Source organism: Camelus ferus, chromosome 17 (genome assembly GCF_009834535.1).
Source record: "Camelus ferus isolate YT-003-E chromosome 17, BCGSAC_Cfer_1.0, whole genome shotgun sequence".
In the NCBI taxonomy this organism is placed as follows: Eukaryota; Metazoa; Chordata; class Mammalia; order Artiodactyla; family Camelidae; genus Camelus; species Camelus ferus.
In genome coordinates, this window is record NC_045712.1 from 23,179,964 (window position 1) to 23,204,397 (window position 24,434).

A 24,434-nucleotide genomic window follows, 5' to 3' on the forward strand; every position below is an offset into this window, starting at 1 on the left:
TCTCTTTTCCTGCCTTCCTATGGGTTACTTGAACATTTTTTTTAGAATTCCATTTTGATTTGTCTGTAGTGTTCTTGAATGTATCTCTTGGTATAGCTTTTTAGTAGTTGCTCTAGGTATTACATTATATATACCTAACTTGTCACAGTCTGCTGGTGTCATTTTATTAGAGTGTAGTGTAGAAACTTTACCTAATTTTTTTTAAATTATTTTTTTATTGAAATATAGTCAGTGTACAATGTTGTGTTCATTTCTGGTGTACAAAAATATGGAATGCTTCACGAATTTGCACGTCATCCTTGCACAGGGGCCGTGCTAATCTGTATAGTGTTCCAATTTTAGTATATGTGCTGCCGAAGTGAGCACAAAACTTTACCTACTTTTATATCTCTTTACTTTCTCTTATTTGTAATACAATTGTCTTAAATATTCCTCTGCATGCTTTGAGAACATCAGACATTGTTAAAATTTTTGTTTCAACTGTCAAGTATAATTTAGAAAATTTAAGAGGAGAAGGAAAATGTGTCATAGTTTCCAGTATTTTACTCTTTCCTTTGTTCTTTATCCCCTCCTGATTTTCCACGATTCCCTCTTCTGTCATTTCATTTTGGTTTATAGAATTTCCTTTAGCCATTTTTTTTAGAGTAGATCTGTTGGTAATAAAATTTATTAGTTTCCCTTCATCTGAGAATATCTTGATTTCACCACTCATTATGGAGGGATGTTTTTGCTAAATATAGAATTCTGAGTTGAAAGTTCTTTTCTTTCATCTCTTGAAAAATATTGTGCCTTCTGGCCTCTGTTTCTGGTGAGAATCCTGTCTCCTGCTACTCCCCTTAAGAGAGGTATTGTTTCTCTTCCTGCTTTCAAGATTTTTTTAGCTTTCAGAAGTTTGACACTGGTGTAACTTTGCACAGATTTCCTTTTGGGTTCCCTTTTGGGTTTACCTTTGCAGTTTTCTTAGCTTCTTAAAACTATATAAGGTTATGTCTCTTGACAAGTTTGGAACATTTTCAACCATTATTACTTCTAGTACTTTTTAATACCCTGTTCTCTTTCTCTTCATTTGGGAGTTTTTTTGATGACAGTTTTGTTAGATCTTTTGTTACTGTTCCAACAGCTTTGTGAAGCTCTTTTCATTTTTTTTTTCAGTATTTTCTCTTTGTTGTTTAGATTGGGTGTTTTCTGTTGCTCTTTAATTTTAGTAGTTCTTTTCTCTGTCCTCCCCATTCTCCTGTAGAGCTTATCCATGGAGGGTTTTGTTGTTGTTGTTCCGGTTATGTATTACCAGTTCCAAAGTTTCAATTTTATGCTGGGAAGGAATGAAGGATGGGGATAGCTCCAACTTAAAGTGCCACAAACCTGACTTTTCTAACAGAGGTTTAGTAACTTGTCTTGGGTGGATGCTTTTCAGTTTGTTCTGTGCCTTCAGTTAATTTCAGAACTTTGAAATGGTCAGTTTTCATTGTTAAGCTAGTATTTTGGCTGCTTTTCTGGAAGAGTAGGTTCACTGAAGTACTCTGCCATTTAGGAAGTTGATTTGTTTTCCTTTGTTTTAAGTGGTATTATTAACTCATATATATTATTTATATAGATGTATATCTATAATGTAAGTATATGAGTTTGAATCCATTGCTGTCATTGTTTATTTGATGATAAATGCCCCAGTCTAGAGCAGTGAGAGTTCTTTTAGATTGGTTCCTGTGTTCTTTTGATGTGATGCCATGTATCTTTGATAGTTCTAGTCCTTGCCTTCCGGTGTGATAAGATTTCGAGGTTCCTCCTGCATGTTTCCTGCCCCCAAACTTGCAATCTGCCATTTCTCTGAGGAGCTCTTTTTTTCCCCCCAAAGTTCATATGATATTTAGAGACTACAACCCAGGTTGTGGGGTGCCCATTGATAGCAGATTGCCATTTCTTCTACGTCTTATCCATAACCATAGCTGGAAAGTAACACATCTTTTGAAGAGCAAAGAAGATCGGATGGTTTCATCTAACCTTTACAATTTTAATTTAAAATTACAGGGTTTTTATTTCTTTGATATTATACTTGTGTCTCTTTTCTTTTGGAAATGTGTTGTTTTGTAATTGTGTTAATATCATTACTTACTTGCTTTTATCCTATAAAATTCCTATAGTTTTTTCACAATAATGATACTAACATTACAAATACCAATAGAATAATAGTGTGCAGTTTAAGGTTTCTTTATGATTTTTGCCTTTAAATATATTCCACTGGGGTTTGCAGTCACAATTTTGTGTTTTAAATATGACAGCTTTTCTTTGTGGTTTTGCCACCAACTGTTAAGGATATTTGTTTAAGTTCATTTTCAATTTTTAGAATTTATTTGATTTAAATATTTGATTTAAATTGTGTAAGTATATCCAGAGTACAAAGTCAAAGTGACATAACAAAATTCCTACTTTCAGCCTGATAGTATTCATCCTTTTTATTCTTCTCCATATATATAACTAGTTTCATTACTTTTTATGCTTCTATTCATTTTTTAAAATGTAAAAATATGTTCATATTGATCTCTTTCTCACCTTATACAAAAAACAGAAGCTATAATGGAAGCTGCTCTGTATTTTGTTTCACTTAATATATACTGGAGATTATTCCACATCAGTATGTGGAAATCTCATTCCTTCTTACAGCTGTGTGGTAGCCGGTTCCTTATTGATGTACCCCTGGATTGTTTCCAGTCTTGGTATTACAAATAGTGCTACAGTGAATAGTTCTGTACATGTGTCTTTTTGTATTTTTGCCAGCATACCTTTGGGGTAGATTCCTAGAAGTGGGATTGCTGAATCAAAAGGTAAATACTTATGTAATTTTTCTAGATATTACCAAGTTCTTTCACTAGGGTTGTATCTTTATGCTTTACCTGCTTAATTACAGCCTCACCATGGAGTATGTTGCCAAACTTTGGGATTTTTCCCAATCTGATATCTCAGTGTAGTTTTCATTTGCATTCTTCTAAAATGAATAAATCTGTACATCTTTTCATATGTTTAAGGGCTGTTTGTATTTTTTTAAATAAATTATCATTTCATGCTCATTTTTCTCTCATAATTAGTCTTGTTCTCAGGTTTTAGGTAATTTTTGATGTATGAGAGATTTTAGTCCTTTAACTTACTGTTTTTATTGTCATTGTTTTTTTATTTTTAAATTAGTATGCTGTTTGATGGAATAGGGTTCTTGCTAAGGACCATGACTGTCCAGCCCTGTTATGTTTTAGTGATGGGATAATTTACTTCCTGCTGGCTCACACCTCAGGGATGCTCCCAGTAGTCTTTGTTGGCTTGTTGTATTTCTAATGATAATGTATTTTTCTGCTTTTTTTGATTATAGCCATCCTAATGAGTGTGAGGTGGTATCTCATTGTAGTTTTGATTTGTATTTCACTAATGAGGTTAAACATGTTTTCATGTGTTGTTTCATTTTTGAAAAGAAATAAAACATAATACAGTTTAAGCCTCTTTTGTACTTTCCTTCTAATTCTCTTCTCTCTGTCCACAAAGGTAGCACTGTTAAGGTTGATGTATATTCTTCCCATCCTTGTTTTTATACTGTTATTGATATGCATGTATTTATAAATATTATACTGTAAAGTTTTGTCTTGAAGCCTAAATTGTATCTTGTGCTTTTCATTCTGCATCTGCCATTTTCACTCGATGTGATTTTTTTTTTTGAGATTTATCTGAGTCAATATAGTTCATTCATTTCAGCTGCTATATAGCAGTACTCCATTGTAGGGTTGCCATAATTTATCTTTTCTCCTACTGATTGCTTCTGTCTGTTGCTGTTAGAAACAGTGCTGTGATGAGCATCCTTGTATTTGCCTCCTTGTGTTTGTGTGAAGCGTGGGTTCCCCAAGGGTATACTCATTCAGCAACTGTTTATTGCAGACTTGCTAGCGCCAGGCATTGTTTTGGGCAGTGGGGATACATCAGTGAACAAAACCCCACTCTTAGGGAGCTTATGTGAATTGGGATTGTTGGATTCCAGTAGATTATCTAATGGGGAAGATAAAAAGACATGTGGTATACTGTCAGGTAGGAATGAATGCTATGAAGATAATGAAAGCAGAGGCTGCGAGTTTCTACTTTAGATGCATACTTATGGAGGCCTTTCTAGTAGCCTTTCTGGAGAGGTGTTTGAGTAGGGCCCTGAAAAGTGAAGCTGTGAATAACACTGGGTAATGAGTCTTTTATTTTTTTAATTGAGTTATAGTCATTTTACAATGTTATGTCAAATTCCAGTGTAGAGATAATGAGTCTTTAAGCTGAGGAAATAACAAATGCAGAGGCTTTGAGGAAAGAACGTGGTTAGAGTGAGCAGTGTCCCTCAGTGCCCCTCAAGTGCAGTGAGCAAACGAGGCTGTTTGGGGTGCAGCAGCAGGGTGTGCAGCTGGGGTCAGATCACATAGGGCCTTTGCAGTCTCCCAGAGATTTTAGGTTTTATAACAAGATGTGTAAGGTGATACTGTGGTTAGGCCTTGGACTAGAGAGACAGCAGAGAAGTGGTAGGAAGTCATTAGATAAAGGTAATAGGTCTAGAATTTTCTGATGGATTGGATGTAAGATGTGAAAGAAAGGGAAGAGAAAAAGGGTAACTCCACATTTTTTGGATTGAGCCAAAGTATCAAAGTATCTTTTACTCAGTTGGAGAGTACTAAGGAAGAATCAGATTGAAAATTTAAGTTTGAAATGCCTATTAAGTATCTCAAATATTTGGCATTATATACTAAATTATAATCCAAAGTGATGTGATAGTTATACTCTCACTAGCTTTATGTGATCCATTAGGGTGAATCCCAGACGGATCCCAGCAGGAGACAGCATGTCACACTTCTGCAGTGTTGAGGTTGACTGATAATCAGTGCACAAAGGGAATGTATCATTTAAACAGGACAATTATTTTGTGTGTAAAATCAATAACTTGTGAAGTAAATTGTACATTGAATTTACTAAGTTTATGCTGTTACACCTTGAGTTTTCATTAATTAGATCTTACCTGTTTTTGTTTTGTATTGTTTTTAATTCCAGATGCTGGATCCGGTGTGGAAGAAGTGGAATTAAGCTGGGAAGATTATCTAGAGGAGACAGGGTCCACAGCAGTTCCCTACGGGTCTTTTAAACATGTGAGCAGTAATTTTATTTGCTTTACTGACTATATCTCTTTTTCTTTGACTCACTGTACCATCGTTAGAGAGTTTAGAGTTATTTTAAGGTTGAGTACTTGAAAGAATCTGAGTGCTTTTTCTTTTTTCTTCCTTTTACCACTCTTATTAAGAAAATGACTTATTGTAAAACCCTTTTTGGTGTTGTGTATTTTCTGCCACTCAAAGTGAACTTGTCTTTTTGGCCAGTCATGAATATTCCTTTATTTTTGGCCAGTCATAATTTGAAGAAAATGGTTTATATTCTTGTACAGGCATGCCTTGGAGACATTGTGGATTTGGTTCCAGACCACCACAATAAGGCAAATATCTCAATAAAGCGTGAGTCACATGAATTTTTTTGGCTTCCCAGTACATATAAAAATATGTTTAAACTAAACTGTAGTCTTTTAAGTGTGCAGCAGCATTAAGTCTTAAGAAAATATACATACCTTAATTTAAAAATATTTTATTGCTTAAAAATGCTAGCCATTATCTGAGCCTTCAGCAAATTGTAATGTTTTTGCTGGTGAAGGGTGTTGCCTGGATGTCGATGGCTGCCGACTGATCAGGTGGTGGTTGCTAAAGGCTGAGGTGACTGTAGCAGTTTCTTAAAATGTGACAGCAGTGAAATTTGTCACATGGATTGACTCTTCCTTTTATGAATGATTTCTCTGTAGCATGCAATGCTGTTTAACAGCATTTTATCCATAGTAGAACTGCTTTCAAAGTTTGAGTCAGTCCTCTCAACCCTGATGCTCTTTATCAACTAAGTTTATGTAATATGCTAAATCTTTTGTTGTCATTTCAGCAGTCTTCACAGCATCTTCACCAGGAATAGTTTCCATCTCAAGAAACCACTTTCTTTGCTCATCCATAGGAAGCAATTCTTCATGCACTGAAGTTTTATCTTGAGGTTGCAGCAATTCAGGCACATCTTCAGGCTCCACTTCTAACTCTAGTTCTCTTGCTGTTCCATCTCATTTGGCAGTTACTTCCTCCACTGAAGTCTTCAACTCCTCAAAGTCACCCATGAGGGTTGGAATCAACTTCTTCAAAGTTGTTGTTGTTCTTCTTCTTTGACCTCTTCCCATGAATCACAAATGTTCTTAAAGGCATCTAGAATGATGAATCCATTCCAAGAGGTTTTCTATTTTCAGATCCATCAGAGGAATCACTATCTATGGCAGCTATAGCTTTATGGAATGTATTTCTTGAGTAATTAGACTTGAAAGTTGAAGTGACTCCTTGATCAGTGGGCTGCAGGATGGATGTTATGTTAGCTGGCATGAAAACAGCATTAACCTTGTTGCCCAATTCTGTCAGAGTTCTCAGGTGACCAGGTGCATAGTCAATGAGCAGTACTATTTTGAAAGGAATCTTTTTTTCTGAGCAGTAGGTCTCAACAGCAGGCTTAAAATATTTGGTAAACCATGTTGTAAACAGACGTGCTGTTATCCAGGCTTTGTCGTTCCACTTATAGAGCACAGGCAGGGTAGATTTAGTATAATTCTTAAGGGCCCTAGGATTTTCATAATAGTAAATGAGCATTGCTTCAGCTTAAGGTCACTAGTTGCATTAACCCCTAACAAGAGAGTCAGCCTGTCCTTTGAAGCTTTGAAGCCAAACATTGACTTCTCCTCTCTCACTATGAAAGTCCTAAATGACATCTTCTTCCAAGACAAGGCTGTTTGCTCTACACTGACAATCTGTTATTTAGTGTAGCACCTCCATTAAGTGTCCTAGCCAGCTCTTCTAGACAACTTGCTGCGGCTTCTACGCCAGCACTTGCTCTTTCACCTTGCACGTTTATGTTACAGAAATGGTCTCTTACCTTCAACCTCGTGAACCAGCTTCTGCTAGCTTCAGACTTTTCTCCTACAGCTTTTTCACCTCTTTCAGCCTTCATACAATTAAGGAGAGTTAGGGCTTTGCTCTGGGTTAGGATTTGGCCTAACCATAAACCTGAATCAGCATATGGTGAAGGGCTACCAAACATAGTAAAGATAAAGCATGGGTATAGGAAGATACTGAGAAGGGATGACTGGCTAGCAGAGCATGGACAAAACTGGTAGAACTCAGATCTCCAGAACAATGGAAATGGATGTACAAGCCACTGGCAAGAGTTTTACAGGACCAAATTTGGCATAAAGGAAGGAGGGAAGACAAGGCTGAAAAAAGAATTAGATATAAACCACATTTGCAAAGAAGAGTCTAAGATAGTGAAAAAGCCTTCTTCAAGGTGCATGTCTAGTGGAGAGAACTGTACCCACTATGGGAAAGGCATAAAGCTTTACCTGGGGCTTCTAGAACAAAAGCTTCAAGCTGATAGGGGAAGGGATGTAAACCCTATTAACCTCAGGGTACAGATGAGGACTCATTGCAGCCTGGGGACAGAACAGAAGAAATCCCACCATCCCTGGCAGACAAGCAGGAATACATGCTGTAACATCAGAGGTCCTCTACAGTTGGGGGAAGGGTAGGATCACTGAGAAGTTTCCACCCTCAAGACCAAGGGACACAGAGTCTTGCTAAGACTGAGACTAAATCTCAGAATGCTTGTCTCCCACTAATGAGTTAGAAAATTGTGGGTAACAGAGGTCTATTTGTGGGGGAGAGTGGAGAGACCGTCATTAAGAAAAGTGTAGTCACAAAAGAGGTATAGTCACAAAGAGAAGATCTAAATCTGAGGGTGGAGCATCAAACACTGAGAGAAAATACTCTATGGTGTATATGAGCTTACACTTTAAATACTAGAATTACACTAGAAAATCCTAGTGGAATTTGAAGACTCTGGTATTTTGTGAATAACCATAGCAAAAACAAAATCCAAACCCAGCTCCACTCCTAACTAGATTGTTTTAACCTTTTCTCTTGAACTTAAGACCTGAGAAGAAATATGCTAATTTCCAGGCGTAAATGCTATTTGCCTCCGTCTTGATTGTTCCACACAGGTTGTCTAGCTTTCAACCAGAAATTGTGGGACACACAAAGAAGCAAGAGAGACACAGAGAAGCAAACTGTCAAGAGACAAAGCAGTCAACGGAATCACTCATATGACTCAGATGGTGAAACTATCAGAGAGAGAGTTTTAAATAACTGTGATTAATTTAATATGTTAAAGGTTTCAGCAGAATAGGTGGACAACATACATGAACAGAAAAGGAGTTTCAGCAGAGATGGAAACTATTAGAAAGAATCTAATAGAAATAAAGAAATGAGAAACATGGTAACAGATGCTGAATGCCTTTGACAGGCTTGTCAGTTGCCAGTTGACTTGACACAAATGAGGGAGGAATCAGTATACTTGAAGGCAACTCAGTAGAAATTGCCCACACTGAAATACAGAGAGGAAAAAAAAGAGTGGGGAAAAACTAGACTAGAATACCCAACAGCTGTGGACAATATAAAAAAAAGTCTAATTTGAGTGTTACTGGAATCTCAGAAGGAGAAAGGAGAGAAAGTGAGGAAGAGATAGTGGCAGACAGTTTTCCTAAGGAAATACACTATACCACAGACCAGAGAAGCTCAGGCAGTGCGAAGCAGGGTGAATAATAAACAGCAAACAGAATGCCTCCAGGTACATCATATTCAGTTTACTGAAATCTGACGGGAAACAGAAAATCTTGAAGGAAGCAAGAGGGGGAAAAAGAGAGGCACGTTCCATATAGAGGAACAAATATAAGAATTATAGTGAAATTCTTTTCAAAACTGTCCAAACTAGAAGACAGTAGAGTAAGGTCTTTAAAGTAAAGTGTTGAAAAAAATAAACCTATCAACCCAGAATTCTAGACTCAGCAGAAGTTTCTCCCAAAAGTGAAGGAGAAATATAGACCTTTTCAGGAAAACAAAAATTGAAAGATTTCATTACCTAAAAAAATATTAAAGGAAGTTCTTAAGGCAGAAGGAATTTGATTAAGACAGAAGCTTGGGTCTACAGAAAGAAATAAAGAACAATGGAAATGGCATACATACAAACTAGATATAAAGTTCATTTTTTCTGTTTTTTTATGTCTCTAAAAGTTATCAGTTTGAAACAAAAATGGTAGCAATATATTATGTTTATAGCATGTATAAGTACAGTAGCACGAAGGATGGCAGGGAGGATTTGGGAGTGTATGGTTATAATGTCTATGCAGCACATGAAGTGGTATGGTATTATTTGTAAGCAGACTGCAGTTAATTAAAGATGTGTATTAAAACTCCTCAATTTTAAAGATTTTTTAAAAATTAAGTGCTTCCTCAGTGTTGTATACTAGCATTCTGCATTTCCAGAACTTTTGCATCGTCTCAAAGAGAAACCCTGTATTCAGGGTTTCTCCCCCTACTCTCCTCCTCTCGCCCCTAGTAACCTCTGTTATGTTTTCTGTCTCTATGAATTTGCCTGTTGCACTTAAGTGGAAGCATACAATATTTGTCTTTTATGTCTGGCTTTCCTCTTCCATTTAGCACATCTTTGTACTTGTAAAGACTTTTTTTAGTGGTTGCCCTTGTTTTTGCAGTATTATTTTACAACTAATCCAAGTGCTCTTTCAAGTAATATATTCCACTTCATGATAGTGCTAGTGCCTTATAGCAGAGTATTCCCAATTACTCCCTCCTGGCCTTTATAACATTAGCATTCATTTCACTTATGCATAAGCTATAATCACCAAACAGTTTGTTGCTATCATTATTATTTTGAGCAAACAGTTATCTGTTAGGTCAATTGAGAATAAGAAAAATTAAAGATTTTATTTTGTCTTCATTTATTCTTTTATATATTTATTCTAATGCTCTTCCTTTATGTAGATCTAGTTTCTGACCTAGGTCCTCCTTTCTGAAGAATTTATTTTTAAATTTCTTGTAAGACAGGTCTACTGGTGACAGAGTTTCTCAATTTTTATTTGAGAAAGGTCTTTCTTAATTTTGCTGAATGCAGAATTCTAGGCGGTGTCTTTTTTCTTTAAGTAATTTAAGTATTTCATTCCACTATTTCCTTGCTTGTATGGTTTCCAAAGAGGAGTCTGATGTAATTTTTATCCTTGCTTCCCTATTGGTAAGGTGTTCTTTCCTGTCTTCTTTCAAGAGTTTTTCCTTAGTCTTTGTTTTTCGGCAGTTTAAATATCATATGCCTTGGTATAGATTTTTTATATTTATACTACTTGGTATTCTCTGGGCTTCTTGGGTGTGTGGTTTGGTATCTGTCATTAATTTGGGGAAATTATCAGTCATTATTGCTTCAAATATGTCTTCTATTTCTTTCTTTCTTCTTTCAGTATTTGCATTACTCGTATGTCACACTTTTTATAACTGTCCCACAGTTCTTTGGTATTCTTTTCTGTTTCATTCTTTTTTCTGTTTGCTTTTCAGTTTTGAAAGTTTCTATTGACATTTTTTCTAGCTTACTGATTCTTTGCTTGATGAGCCTAGTCTTGTTGAACCCATTGAGGCATTTTTAAAAAATTGAAGTATATTTGATTTACAATGTTGTGTTAGTTTCTGGTATACAGCATAGTGACTCAGTTTATATATATATATCTTTTTCATATTCTTTTTCATTATAGGTTATTACAAGATATAGAATATAGTTCCCTGCAGTATACCATCAAGGCATTCTTCATTTTTGTTACAGTGTTTTTAGTGTCCAGCGTTTCATTATTATTTTTCCTCAGAGTTTCCATCTCTCTTCTTGCCTTATCCATCTGTCCACTCTTTTCATTTAGAGTCTTTAATATATCTCTGCCATATCTGAGTCTGGTTCTAATGTCTGCTCTATCTCTTTAAACTGTGTTTTTGTCTTTTAGTAGCCCTGTAGGTTTTTGTTGAAAGCTGGGCATAATATACTGAGTAAAAGGAATTGAAATAAATGGGTCTTTAGTGTAAGCTTTGTGTTCATCTGGTTAGGAGTTGGGCTCATGTTACTGTTGTAGGTGTCAGAGGCTGAAGTTTACTTTGTGTCCTTTATTTTGTCTCCTCTGTTGTACAGGAACCCTCTTGATGTGGTGGTAAAGGTATAAGGGGGAGGGAAAGCATTCTCTAGTCCTAGGATTTGGTCTTAGTGTTTTAGTGAGCCTGAGTTGTACAAAGCCTTTCCCCTGTTTCAGAGGCTAGGTAGGGGCTGAAGTTAGGAGTTCCCTTTACCCTAGAACAGTTAGGCTCTGGTAAAAGTATTGTTGGTTAGGGTCTTGTAAAATAGTTTCTCTTGTGGATTAGTCTTGTTAAGAAGAAAAGAATGCTTTGGGTGTATTTCAGAATGCTGCTTCCTCTTCTTTCTGCCAGAAGTACAAGGAGATTTTTCTCTGATCTTTACTATGAAAACCTGATAGGACTCCCAGAGGAAAACTCACAAAATTGTGTGGGCCCCCTAAGAATAGGCTTCCATGGAGTTTTCACCTCTCAGTCTTGTCCATACTGAGCCTCCAGCAATTCATTCATTACAGTTTGAGTTTTCCTACCTTCGTCCTAGTCCTGCGGGGGTTTCTGCTTTCGGTCTTCTACTTGGTCTGGTATGGTGTAGTTTTCTGTATTTGTCTGTCTGTCTCTCTCCAATTTTGAGGACAGCAGTTTTGCCTGGTGACCTCAATTCTCTGCTAGATCTAAGAAGAGTTCTTGATATATAGTTCAGGTTTTTTCCTGTTAGAACAGGAGTTCCAACATCCAAAATCTTTAAGTGTCAAGTTGAAAACCAGAAAGAAGTTCTATATTGCTTCTCTGTTCTCTATTTCATTTATCACCACTTTTAATCTTTATTATTTCCTTCCTTCTGCTAGCTTTGGGTTTAATATACTCTTTTTCTAGTTCCTTAAGAAGTAGTTAGGTTGTTGACTTGAGATTTTTCTTTTTTTTTTAGTGTAGTCATATACAGCTATAAATCTCCCTCTTAGCTGCTTTTACTGCCTCTCATAAATATTGATGGATTTTTGTTATCATTTGTCTCACAGTGTTTTCTAATTTCCTTTGTGATTTCTTTTTTAATCTGTTGGCTATTTGAGTGTGTTTAATGTCTACATATTTGTGAATTTCCTAGTTTTCCTTCTGTTACTGAGTTCCAGTTTTATTCCATTGTAATCAGAAAAGATATTTTGTATGATTTTTGGTTTTTGCCATAACATTATGGTCTATCCTGGGGAGTGTTCTTTGTGTGCTTGAGAGGAATGTGTATTCTCTTGTTGAATGGCATGTTCTCTATGTCTGTTAGGTCTAATTGGTTTATAGTCTTGTGCACATCTTCTGTTTCCTTTCTGTCTGATCGTTCTATCCGATATTGATTGTTGGGTACCCATTTGTTTAGAGATCACTGCAACCTTGATACAAACCTGATAATATTTCAGAAAAGGAAGATTACAGGGAAGTGTCAATCATGGCAACTGATGCATAAATAGTTTCATACAGAATAATGCCAAACTGAAAGTAGCTATATTTTAAAAGGATAATACATCAATAAGAAGTTGATTTTTCTAGGAATGCAAGGTGGTTTAACATTTGAAAATCAACCAGCCTAATTCACCATAGTAGTAGAATAAAGGAGAAAAATCACATTATCATCTCAATATATAAAGAAAACTATTGATAAAATTCCACATCCACTTATGATAAAACTCTTAGCAAACTATGAATGGGAATTTCCTTATTTTGATGGAGTATATCAATAAAAAAATCTACAACAGACTTTATTAATGGTAATGGTACATCTTTCTTTTTAATATGAAACAAGACAAAAATGCTGCTTGACATGATCTGTTTGATATTTTTTGGAGGCTCTAGCCAATACAATAAGGTAAGAAAAACAATGAAAATGTATAAGAATTAAGAAGGAAGGAGGAAAAGTCATTATTTGATGAATAAAATAATTTACAGATATATTATTAGAATTAATAAGTAATTTAAGCAAGATTTTTAGATACAGGGTCAATATAAAAAACTCACTATACTTCTGTATACTAGCAACAAACAAAAATTGAAATTGAAAGATGTGATTTACAATAACAGAAAAAACATCAAATGACTAGGAATAAATGTAACAAATATTTGCAAAGAAACTTCAAACCTTTATTGATACAAGTTAAAATAAAGGCATATACCTTTTTCATGTAATGAAAGACTCACTATTATAAAAATGTCAGTTCTCCCCAAATGGATTTGTAGATTTACTGCAACCCAAGTCAAACGCCTAAAAAATTTTAGGTAGAAATTGACAAACTGATTCTAAATGTTTATGTGGAAAAAAGGAGCAAGGATAGCCAGACACAGCTAACAAATAAGACAGAATGAGAAGACTTAAAAAAAAAAAGGAACAGACTTGCTATACTAGATGCCAAACTTAAGACAGTGTTGTGCTTCTCTAAGGAAGGGCAAATCAGAAACATCCACTTTTGTGGGACACTTGATTTAACAAGGTAACAATTTACAGTGGTGAGGAAAGGTGCTGGGTCTTGAAACAAGTAAAACCTGACCCCTACCTAATAACACACACTGAGATTAACTCAAGATGGATATTAGTTCTCAGTATGAAAGGCTTCTAGAAAATTATATACTATTGTATCTTATGACCTCTAGGGTAGGGAAAATTTCTTTAAAAATACAGAAAAAGCATTAACTTTTTAAAGGAAAAATATTGGTGAATCAGACTATTAAAATTAAGGCCTTCTGTTTATCACTGTCAAGAAAGTGATATTTGTACTACAAGTAATTGATGAACTGAAATCCAAAATATAGACTCAATAAAAAATTGACAATAAACATAGGCATTTCCCAAAAGGAGAAATCTAAATGGCTAATAAATAAAAAGGTTCTCAACTCCATTAATAATCAGAAAGTGCAAATTAAAATCACAGTGAGATAATACATGTTTCAAAATGGTTAAAAAGAAAAAGGCTGAAAATCAGTAATGTTGGTTAGGATGTTGAAGCAACAGGATTTCTCATACACTACTGGAAGAGTAAACTGGTGCAGCACATTGGAAAACAGTTTGGCTGTATATTTCTATTACAGGAATCCATGCATCAGGTGACACAAAAATACTCATATAATCATGACAGTATTATTAGTAGTCTTCCAAAGCTGAACTACCCAAAGTACCTACAACTAGGAGCATTAGAATGGATAAATTATAGCATTTTGTATAATGGAGTGAAATATACAGGAATATATACAAGAGTGAAAAGAGATAAAATACTGTTACATGCAGTAACATGAATGAATCTCAAAAGCAGTGTTGGGCAAGAAAGCCCCATGCCGAAAAACAGTCATACTGCGTAATTCTAACATAGTGATAAAACAGAGGCAAGGTTAAACTGTAGTGGTGTAACTCAGGTTAGTGATTACCTCTCAGGAGTACAGCAGGTAAGTGATTAGAATGGGGAGGTGGTTTTACACAGAATGTGGGACTGTCCTTCTCTGTCCTCTCCTTTCCAGGTTCCCTCACTTTCCAGTGGTTGTGATGGCCACGTGCATTTAGTTGTCATTTCTCCGTAGTCTCCTCAATGCATGACAGTTTCTCATTCTTTTTCACGGCCTTGACACTTTGAAGTGCATGTCACATACCAGTTAATTTGTATAAAGTTTGTCATTTTGGGTTTGCTTTTTCTCATGATTAGCTTGAGTTTATGCATTTGGCAAGAATGTTATAGAAATGATGTTCTTTTCTTATTTAATATCAAGGGTATATGATATTGGTGTTTTAGGACTGTTGATGTTAACTTTGATCAGCTAGCTAAGGTGGTGTCTGCCAGGTTTCTTCACTGTAATGTTATTGTTTTCTGCTTTGCAACTAATAGGAATTTTGTGGGGAGAATATTTGAGATTATGCAGGTATCATAGTCATCATGGTCACTTCAGCATCCATACCTCTTATTTCAGTGCGTCACCACAAGGTTCATTCTCATCTTCTCCTTTTCTTATTTTTGCTTCTTCCTCCCATAGTGAGAAACTTGGCTCTCACTATCCATAATACATTTATTTAGTTTTAGTATACACATCAGTAGTTTCAGAATTGCAGACCCATACTTTTGTGACCATATGATTTATCATGTATATTAAGACACTTTTGAGAGAGATAAAGGTGTTAATATTATTCAAGGATAACAGGTGTAAACACAGGCTGTTTGAGGGAAACTGGGAAGTATGGCTCCCTTGTATAATAATAAATATTATACTAATTTATTACCAGTATAACTTATTTTTGTCCTTTACCTTTTCTAGCTTCATAAATTTTCATTTTAATGAACCAAAAGTCACTCTTGAAAACTTAATGTGTTGAAGGTTGTTAGAATGGTAAACATTCAGTGATTTATATACTTAATAGAAAACATTTTCTATAATCATAATCGACTGCTTTGGTGAAAATATTGAGTTCTATTAAAACTCCTTCAGGTCAAATGGAACAGAGCATTATTACTGTTTGTCCCCTGTTTTGTTTGGATCACTCCTATGAGTTAAAATTGAAATTTCTCAAGTTTCTCTTGAGAAGAGTTTTTTGCATTTAGTGTTTCAGAATTGTGAATGTTGATCAAAAAAATGCTCATTTGAGATGCTTTTATGGTGGTTAATAACATTTTCCTGTTCAGGTGGACACACGTTTGCAAAATGGATTTGCTCCTGGGATGAAACTGGAGGTAGCTGTGAAAACAGATCCTGAAACCTACTGGGTTGCCACCATCATTACCACCTGTGAGCAGTTGCTCCTCCTCCGCTATGATGGCTACGGGGAGGACCGGAGAGCAGACTTTTGGTGTGATATCAGGAAGGCTGACCTCTACCCCATTGGGTGGTGTAAGCAGAACAAGAAGACCCTTGAAGCCCCAGAAGGTAATGAGATACTTCCCATGAAGACGTGGTATGGTACTGCTGTAGGAAAATTTGGACTGTCCACAATCTTAAGGTTTTTAGTCTCCCAACCACAGAGGTCTCCCTAACTTCTTTGGGTTAGCATTTTGGATGAAAATATTTATAAGGAATTATGTACGTTTCCCTATTTTAAAAAATTATTTTCGGGGAGGAGGGTATATATAGCTCAGGGGTGGAGCACATGCCTAGCATGCACAAGGTCCTGGGTTCAGTCCCCACTACCTCCACCTAAATAAATAAATAAGCCTAATTACTTCCCCCCAAAACAAAATAAACAAACAAAAAACTCAAAAAAAAATTATTTTCTGTGCTATGTAAGCCTCAGGCTTTTATGACAATCATAGGGAGCATCAGTTGCTTATTACCCCATAGGACTGTGAGGTTCTCTGAGTTGGAGACTTGCAGGTCTGGTTGTCTTTTAAGTACACTGGGCCAGATTGAGTCTCCTTCTGGTTTTATTATCCCTCCTTCCTATCACTCACAAGTGATCTGGGACCTATGAACTATTAAAATAAACCAGTTGAAGCTCCCTTTTGGGAAAGAGCAGTACTGGGAATAGAATCCAAATTAAGCAAGACAGAACAATAGGACAAAAGAAAGAAGAGTGATATAAATGCAGAGAAAGGGAATAGAGGCTGCAGATTTAAGAAAACTCAGGACCTTACATATTTTTCTTTCAAATTCTTATTTTGATATAATTTCAGATTTACAGAAATATTTTAGATTTGCAAAAATAGTATAGAAAATTCTTGGGGACTTATTGCCAAGTTTCCCCAAACACTGACATTTTACCACATTTACCTTATCCTTCTCCGTCACTCCCTTTTCTCTCTCTTTCTCTCTCTCTCTCACACACACGCACCACACACATGCTTTTTTAATGAAGCACTGAGAGTCAGTTGTAGGTATGATTCCCTTTTACTCTTAAATACATAAATATACTTCTAAAACCAAGGACCTTCATGAATACAATAAAATAACAAAATCAGGAAATTAACTTGATATAATACTGTTATCTAATCTATAGACCTTGTTCAGTTTTATCAATAATGTTTTTATAGTAAAATGTTGCTACAGTAAAAGAAAATCCCAGGTCATGTGTTGCAGTCATTTGTTGTGTCTCATAAGATTCCTTTAATCTGTGATAGTTCTGCAGGCTTTCTTTGTCTTTAATGACTTTGACATTTTTGAAAAGGCCAGTTTTCCCAATAATATTCATTATGTCCTGGGCCCAATACTGTTCATTATTTCCCATTTCTTTTCCTGGTCCAGGATTTAGTCCAGGATCATGTATTGCATCTGGCTGTCATGTCTTTTTGGTTTTCTTAGCCTTTCTTTTCTTGGTGTTGATGTTTTTGAAGAGTACAGACCAGTTATTTTATAGAATCTCTCACAATTTGGGTTGGTCTATTTCCTTAGATTCAGATTGTGCACTTTTGGTAGGAAAAATATGGAGTGATGCTGTGTCCTTCTAGTGCAGCATACCAGGAGACAGATGCTGTTGGTTTGTCCCGTAACTAGCTGGTTATATTAACTTTCATCACTTAAGTTGGTATATGCCAAGTTTTTCTACTGTAAAATTGCTTTTATGGTTTTTAATTAAGTATCTTGTGGGAAGATACTTTAAGATTATTACTCTTCAAACTTTACCTACTCTTTTTAGCATCCATTGATAATTTATATCTGAAACAATTATTACTCTAATGATTACCAAATAGTATTTTATAATTCCTTCTACATTTCATAATTGGCTTTGTACTATAGAAAGAGCATTCCCTTTCCCCCCATTTACACACATACATTTACATATGCATGTATGTATTTAGATATATATGTCAGTGTAGACGCATGTCTTACTTTATTCAATATATAGATTATTTATAATCCTTTACTATCATTTATTTATTTATTTACTTACTTACTTATTTTTCTTTAACATTTTTTATTGATTTATAATCATTTTACAATGTTGTGTCAAATTCCAGTGTATCATTATTTATTTTGATGCTCATACTGTCCTAGACTTGGCCAGTGGACACCCCTTCAGGCTGGCAGATGTGTCCCTTGTTCTCTTCCCGTTATTCTTCAGTAGTTTCTGGTTCAGGAAACTTTTCCCTGCCTCAGCCCTGAAATCAGCCATTCCTCCAGGAAATCTTGGGGGGTTTTTTGGTGAAGAATCGTATTTAGAAATGCAGATCTGGGAGTTAGGGTCCTGGGGCATCGGTGGGTTTCTAGTTAGCTAGCTAGCAACATTTTGTGAAGAAGCAATGTAAGAGGAAGCTCTAGAGACAGGATGCTGCCTGGCCTCTCATCTCACTTTAAGAGTGTAGGAGACTTCACCTCATTTAAACATGTTGAAAATGATTTCAGTTGAGTCTTATACAATGTAGGTTAAGTTATTATAACAAAAAAAGAGGAAAAAAAGGTAGAATAAAATCCTTCCAGGGAAACATAACCACAAAAGAGATGAACAATATGTCATATGAACAACAATATGAACAAAAACATTTGAAAACAAAGTAAAATAAAGTAGTAACAATGATAGAGCAGTGAGAAAGTCATAAGTAAAATATAAAAATTTAAAAATGAGATAATTGGAGAAAAGGAAAATTTGAAAAGAAATAAAAGTAGAAGGTAGGCAAGAACTAAATATTAAAAAAAATACTAGAAATAAAGACTAAGTTAAAATGAACACAGGAAAGAATCAATCATGAATAATATCTGAAGAGAAAAAGGTGAAAAGAGGAAAAAATTTAAATACAAAAAGAAATGAAGAAAGAAATAAAAAGGACTTGGAAAAAATAACATAGGTTGGCAAAATTGGTTCAAGATTCATAAAATAGAAATCCCTGAAGATGAAAATGAAAGCAATGAAACAATAAAATATTGTAAACTAAAATTCAAGAAAACTACTGAAATAAAATAGTACTTAAAATGCATATTGAAACGGCTCATTATGTACCAGGGGAAATCAAAGGAGGACAGCTGCATCAAGGTGTGTGTTGGACTCTAAAGCAAAATAAAAATCCCTTGGTTATGTAGGCAAAAATACTAAGTTTCTTGAAAAGGAAAGAAAACAAGATTGTCATCAGACTAATTGACAACACTGCTTTATGCCAGAAGACAATAGGGTAACACATGTAAGAAATTCAGTGGAAGAAAATATGAAGCCAGGATTTTATGTCTTGCCAAACTAAACTTCAGGTGTAAAGGACACATATAAACTGTTAAGAAGATGTCAGGATTGAGGGAATGTTGTTCCCATGAGCCCTTCATAAGAAATTCACTAGAAAATGAGCTTCAGGAAACCAAAGGAGTAAAGAAGTATTAGCATAAGAACTGTTAGTGAAACACTAAATCTATATACATTGTAGAACTTAGAACTAAATGGTGGTTATTAAGGAAGACAGTATAGTATGTAATGGCTACCTGGTCTGACAACATAAACACTGTATATCTATAAAAAATATGGGACAACAGTAAGGAGAACATGTGAATAGTGGTATAAGCTTACTCATTGCTCCTTCTTTTGTTTGAACAGGTTTATTGCATAGTAATTTAACTAATTGCCTTTTAAGTGTTAACTGGGATAAAAGGCTATTACCTGAAATGAGGTGCTGAAGAAGAGGAGAGGTTATAGCTAACTTTAGTATTGTTTATTAAAGAAAAGAAATAGAAAATAGTCCAAAAGTAGAAGAGACTAAAATTGTTATATAAAGATATTACTGTAAAGGTAACCAGAAGAATAAAACCTTTGTAAATGCCAGAAGATTGATTTTTAAAAAGAAAAATTATATATTCAAATAAAATAGATCATATAGTGAAAGACTGTACACACACACGAATAATTTATATAATATTTAACAGTATTACAGAATTGAGGCCTGACATTCTGACAATGTAAAAAAGTTAATGGGCTTACTCTTCTATTAAAAGTATAGAAACAGTCCAGGTTGTCTCACAGAGTAAAACTCACTTCTCTGCTTTGTACAGTAGACATACCTAAATGGAGAGATTCTGAAAGAGTAAACATAAAAGGAAGGACTAAGATACACAGACAAATGCAAATAGAAGAGAAAGTAGGAGCCTCAGTCTTGATATCTGACAAAGGTAGAATTAACATCAGAAACCATTATAAGAGACAAAGAAGGGTACTTTATAATGATAAAAGTTGCCATTGCTGATTAAAAAAAAAGAAGACAATCCATCTACAGACAGCCAAGGAATGTTCTCCACACATCTTAACAGTATGAATAAAATGTGCATAGAATGAGGGAGGAGGAGAACGTATGAATGTGTGTGTGTGTTTGTGAACTTCATTTTTTAAAAATAAAGGAATAAACCATTTAAAAAAGTTAACCTGTGGGGAAAGAAGGGAACAGAATGAAGGGGACAAGGATAAAAGGCAGATTTTCTGCATGTACCTTATTTTGTAGATTTTAATTTTGAACCCCATATTTTATATAACTTATAAAATAAAATTTAAATTTAAAAAAGCACTTTCTAAAACACAAAAAACAGATAAGCCTAACTGTGTATGGAGCTTGTAAAGTAACTACACAGAGAAGAACTATTTCAGTGACTTTCAAATGCAGTTATTTAAAAATATATCCCTAGTAGAAATATGCCGGAAGGAACCAAAAAAATGCCAAAACAACAACTCAAGCTGTTTTTAGTAATCATATTGTTGATAGTAGAGTTGATGTTATTTTGGAATTATTTTTTGTATATTATGGGATAGAGCATATTAATAATACAGTATATAATTGAGAACTAGGATTTTCAGCATGAGAGAAAGGAAACAAAACTTAGATGAAGTTAAGTGAAAACATTCTCTTCCTGAATTTGTATTGAAAGTATCTTAAGGTATAATTTAGGGAGGGATGGTGTAGCTCAAGTGCTAGAGCCTGTGCTTAGCATACACAAAGTCCCAGGTTCAATCCCCAGTACCTCCTCTAAAAATAAGTAAGTAAACCTAACTGCCTCCCCCCACAAAAAATAATAAATAAAATAAAAATTTTAAAATTTTATTGTTTCTAGACACTGAAATGGCTTAAAAACACTAAATAGCATTAAGCACCCTCAGCACCCCAATTATGATCTCTAAATACCATTTTCACTGAAACCAGCTAGGACTCCTAGGAGGAGTCTAGGAGCGGATTCCTGGACTGGGTCAGGACATGTACAAGATGGTATATCTTTTTATACCAGAAGTGAAAAAGAGAGCAATGACTGTTTGCTATGGTTATGTAAAGGACTCTGGAGCCAATCTGAAGAATCTCCTTAAAGATAAGACACTTTTTTTTTAATAGAATGCAGTATTTTTTGAAGTTTTTAAAGAGGGAGTGGTAATTAGGTTTATTTATTTATTATTATAATAATAATTTTTTTAATGGAGGTACTGAGGATTGAATCCAGAACCTTGTACATGCTAAGCACATACTCTACCACTGAGGTATACCCTCCCTCTCAAAGATAAGACAATTTGAGCATCAATAGGACAATAGCTGCAGTGGCCTGGAACATATATGTGATTTAATCTATAACTTCATCGTGAAACTTCTAAGCAAAACCCTCATTGATCACCTTTGGAGGATGCTAGGGAACTGACTGATAATTTTGAAGGCTGGTAAATACAGAAAAAGAATAAAGAGAATCAAGCAAATATCCTGTCTTCTTTTTGTGATCAAATAGTTAAAGAAGAGAAAATTTTCTTTGTGAAACTATTTCGGTTAGTAAATGAAGAAGGGGGATAGACTATCAGTTTTTAGCCTGCAATTAATCATTGTATCTATGTAGTGACCATTAAAAGCTGCTAACATCACAGAAGAAGAGATAACAGGACTGAAGTGCCTCTTAATGAAAAGATACAACTCTACTTATGAAGTAATCTTGTGGTTTCCCCCTCCCACCAAAGAGTTGAGTCTGAACTCGATCAAGCCTCTCGATCTAAATTCTGAGTTATAAAAAATGTAGAGGACAGTAGAGCAGCTGGTTACCACAAGGAGTGAGCAGTAAAACCAGACTGAAAAGTTCTATATAGGACAGAAGGCTAAGCCTCTTAAATATTGTGATAAAAAGAGGGAGCGTGAGGAGGAGAAAGAATGTACATATTAAAAGAGATTTAGTTGCTATTTTAACCATTTGCAATAAAGAGATCTCATTTGAATCATGATTTGACCAAACAAATTGAAAAAATCATTTTTGAGAAATTGAGAAAAGTTGAACATGGACTAGATATTTGATATTAAGGAATTATTGTTAATTTTTTAAGGTTGATGTTAATTTGGTTATGTTAAAAGTTATTTTCTTTTAGAAATACATACTGAGATTATATTAGATGAAATTAACACAGTATCAGGAATTGGTTTCTAAATAATCCATGGTTGAGTGGGGGTGAAATATGTGAGAATATAGATCAAGGTTGGTAAAAATAGCTGTAAAAGACCAGGCATTAAAGTATTTTAGGCTTCCCAGGCCCTGTGGTCTCTGTCACAGCTGCTCAACTCTACCTTTGTAATGTGAAAGCAGTATGTAAACAAATGACCATGCCTGTGTTCCAATAAAACTTTGTTTACAAACATAGACAGCAGATTGTAGTTTACTAACAACTCCTGATCTAGATGGAAGGATTGATTATGAAGTGACAGTTGTTGATGCTAGTGTACGTGAGGATTTATTATACTGTTTTCTCTACTTTTCTGAATGCTGGAAATTGTAATGAAAAATAAGTAGGTACCTTTTGGATAAAATTATACTCACAGGGAGTTGGAATTAGTCTCTTTGTTTTGGATACAATTCTTATTAAACTAACCAGGAAATAGCCCTAACTGGAGGAGGATTTCTTTTTTTTTTTTTTTAAGCTTTCAAAGAAGCAATATGTTGGACTCTTATTTAAATATTAAAATGACAAATGCATGTCTAAACCATTTTCACTTGTTTAGTTTCTCTGTATTCTGTTTCATTTAGTTTCTCTGTGTTTTGTGACTGACAATATGAGTAATAGCTCATTTATTTCTTCTTGTAGGCATCAGAGATAAAGTGTCTGATTGGGATGCGTTTCTGCAGCAGACCCTGATGGGAGCATGTAGTCCTCCTGTTCCGCTGCTAGAGGGCGTGAGTATTATTGCTTCCGCAATCAGTGTGGAAAACCCTTCTAATCTTCAGTGATATATCCTGTCCGAGGAATCTTAAAATTCCTCATTGTTTACCACTCCAAGGCAAATAAACATTATCACTACAGACATAGGCATGGGTATTGGGAGGTTTAAACTTACTCTCAGAGGTTGCAAACTGGTGGCTTGTTCAGTGCCAAAATGTTTTTGAATTAGTTGCGAACACATAAAAACTTAATTTTCCAGATTCTTTCATGCAGTGAACCTTTTTGAGCTCTCACTTGGAACTGAGCAAGACGTTGACTCAGCTTCAGGATGGGCATATTTAACTCCCTCACCAGGTGACTTGAGATCCCCTTTTCTTTTGCTCAGAAGATACTGGACCACCACCTACCTGCTTTCAGAAGCTCTTTTAAATTAGTAGAGCTTTTGAGCTTGTTGGTGAATATAGATTTCTTGTTTTGTGAAATTGATTATTGATTATGACATTTCTAAGTTATTTTGTTACTTTCTGTCATACCAGCTACATTTTTTGTAGCATGTGTTAAATGCAGTTTATGAAGGTTCCAATTTCTTTACATCTTTGCCAATGCTTTTTTTCTCTTTTTGGTTATAGTATCCTGGTGGGTGTGAAGTTGTCTCTCACTTTGATTTGTATTTCCCTAATGACTAATGATGCTGAGCATCTTTCTGTGTGCTTCTTCTCCATTTGTATATCTTTTTTGCAGAAATGTTTGCCCATTTTAAGATTGGGCTTGTCTTTTTATTACTGAGTTGTAAGAGATCCTTATAAAATTCTGGTTAAAAGTCTAGAATGGGGCGTCAGCTTTATTGACAGACACGTATATGTACACGTGTGTTACAGAACAGGACACACCCATAGGGAAGACTGAATGCTCATGATTCAAGGGATAAAAAAAAGCTCTGTGAACCAGCATCGGGGGGCCAGGGCCTGGCATACACTAGCTACAACAGAGAGGCCGCGCCCTACCAGGGCTCGGTGGCAGGAGTTCATATCCAAGATCAGATATATGATTTTCACATATTTTCTCTAATTCTGTAGATGGTCTTTTTACTTTCTTGATGATATCGTTTGCAGAACAAAAGTTTTTTATTTTGATGTAATCCAATTTATCTGTTTTTTTCTTTTGTTGCTTGTACTTTTTGGGTCTTATTTAAGAAGGCTTTGCTTAACCCAAGTCATGAAGATTTGCCCCTTTATTTTCTCCTAAATGGTTTATCATTTTAGCTCTTCAGTTTAATTCTATGGTTTATTCCCCTTTAAAACTCGATTGGTGAACACTGTTTTGAGGTGATCTTTACGTTT

At 35.1% G+C, this 24,434-nt stretch overlaps 1 protein-coding gene and 1 non-coding gene across 12 annotated transcripts in view; one reads left to right on the top strand and one right to left on the bottom strand.

Annotated features, from left to right (window-relative positions):
• The window catches only part of SFMBT1 (Scm like with four mbt domains 1), a 103,667-nt gene that overhangs the window by 50,874 nt on the left and 28,359 nt on the right, over positions 1–24,434 (top strand). For all 11 annotated transcript variants that reach the window (XM_032458285.1, XM_032458284.1, XM_032458279.1 and 8 more), the window contains 3 exons: positions 5,053–5,147; positions 15,713–15,953; positions 23,020–23,108. In XM_032458285.1, coding sequence (XP_032314176.1) covers positions 5,053–5,147; positions 15,713–15,953; positions 23,020–23,108 — 425 coding nt within the window. The remainder of the gene's footprint in view (positions 1–5,052; positions 5,148–15,712; positions 15,954–23,019; positions 23,109–24,434) is intronic.
• LOC116657343 lies at positions 263–366 on the bottom strand. The gene has a single exon (XR_004312464.1). It is a non-coding gene; the product is annotated as a U6 spliceosomal RNA (small nuclear RNA).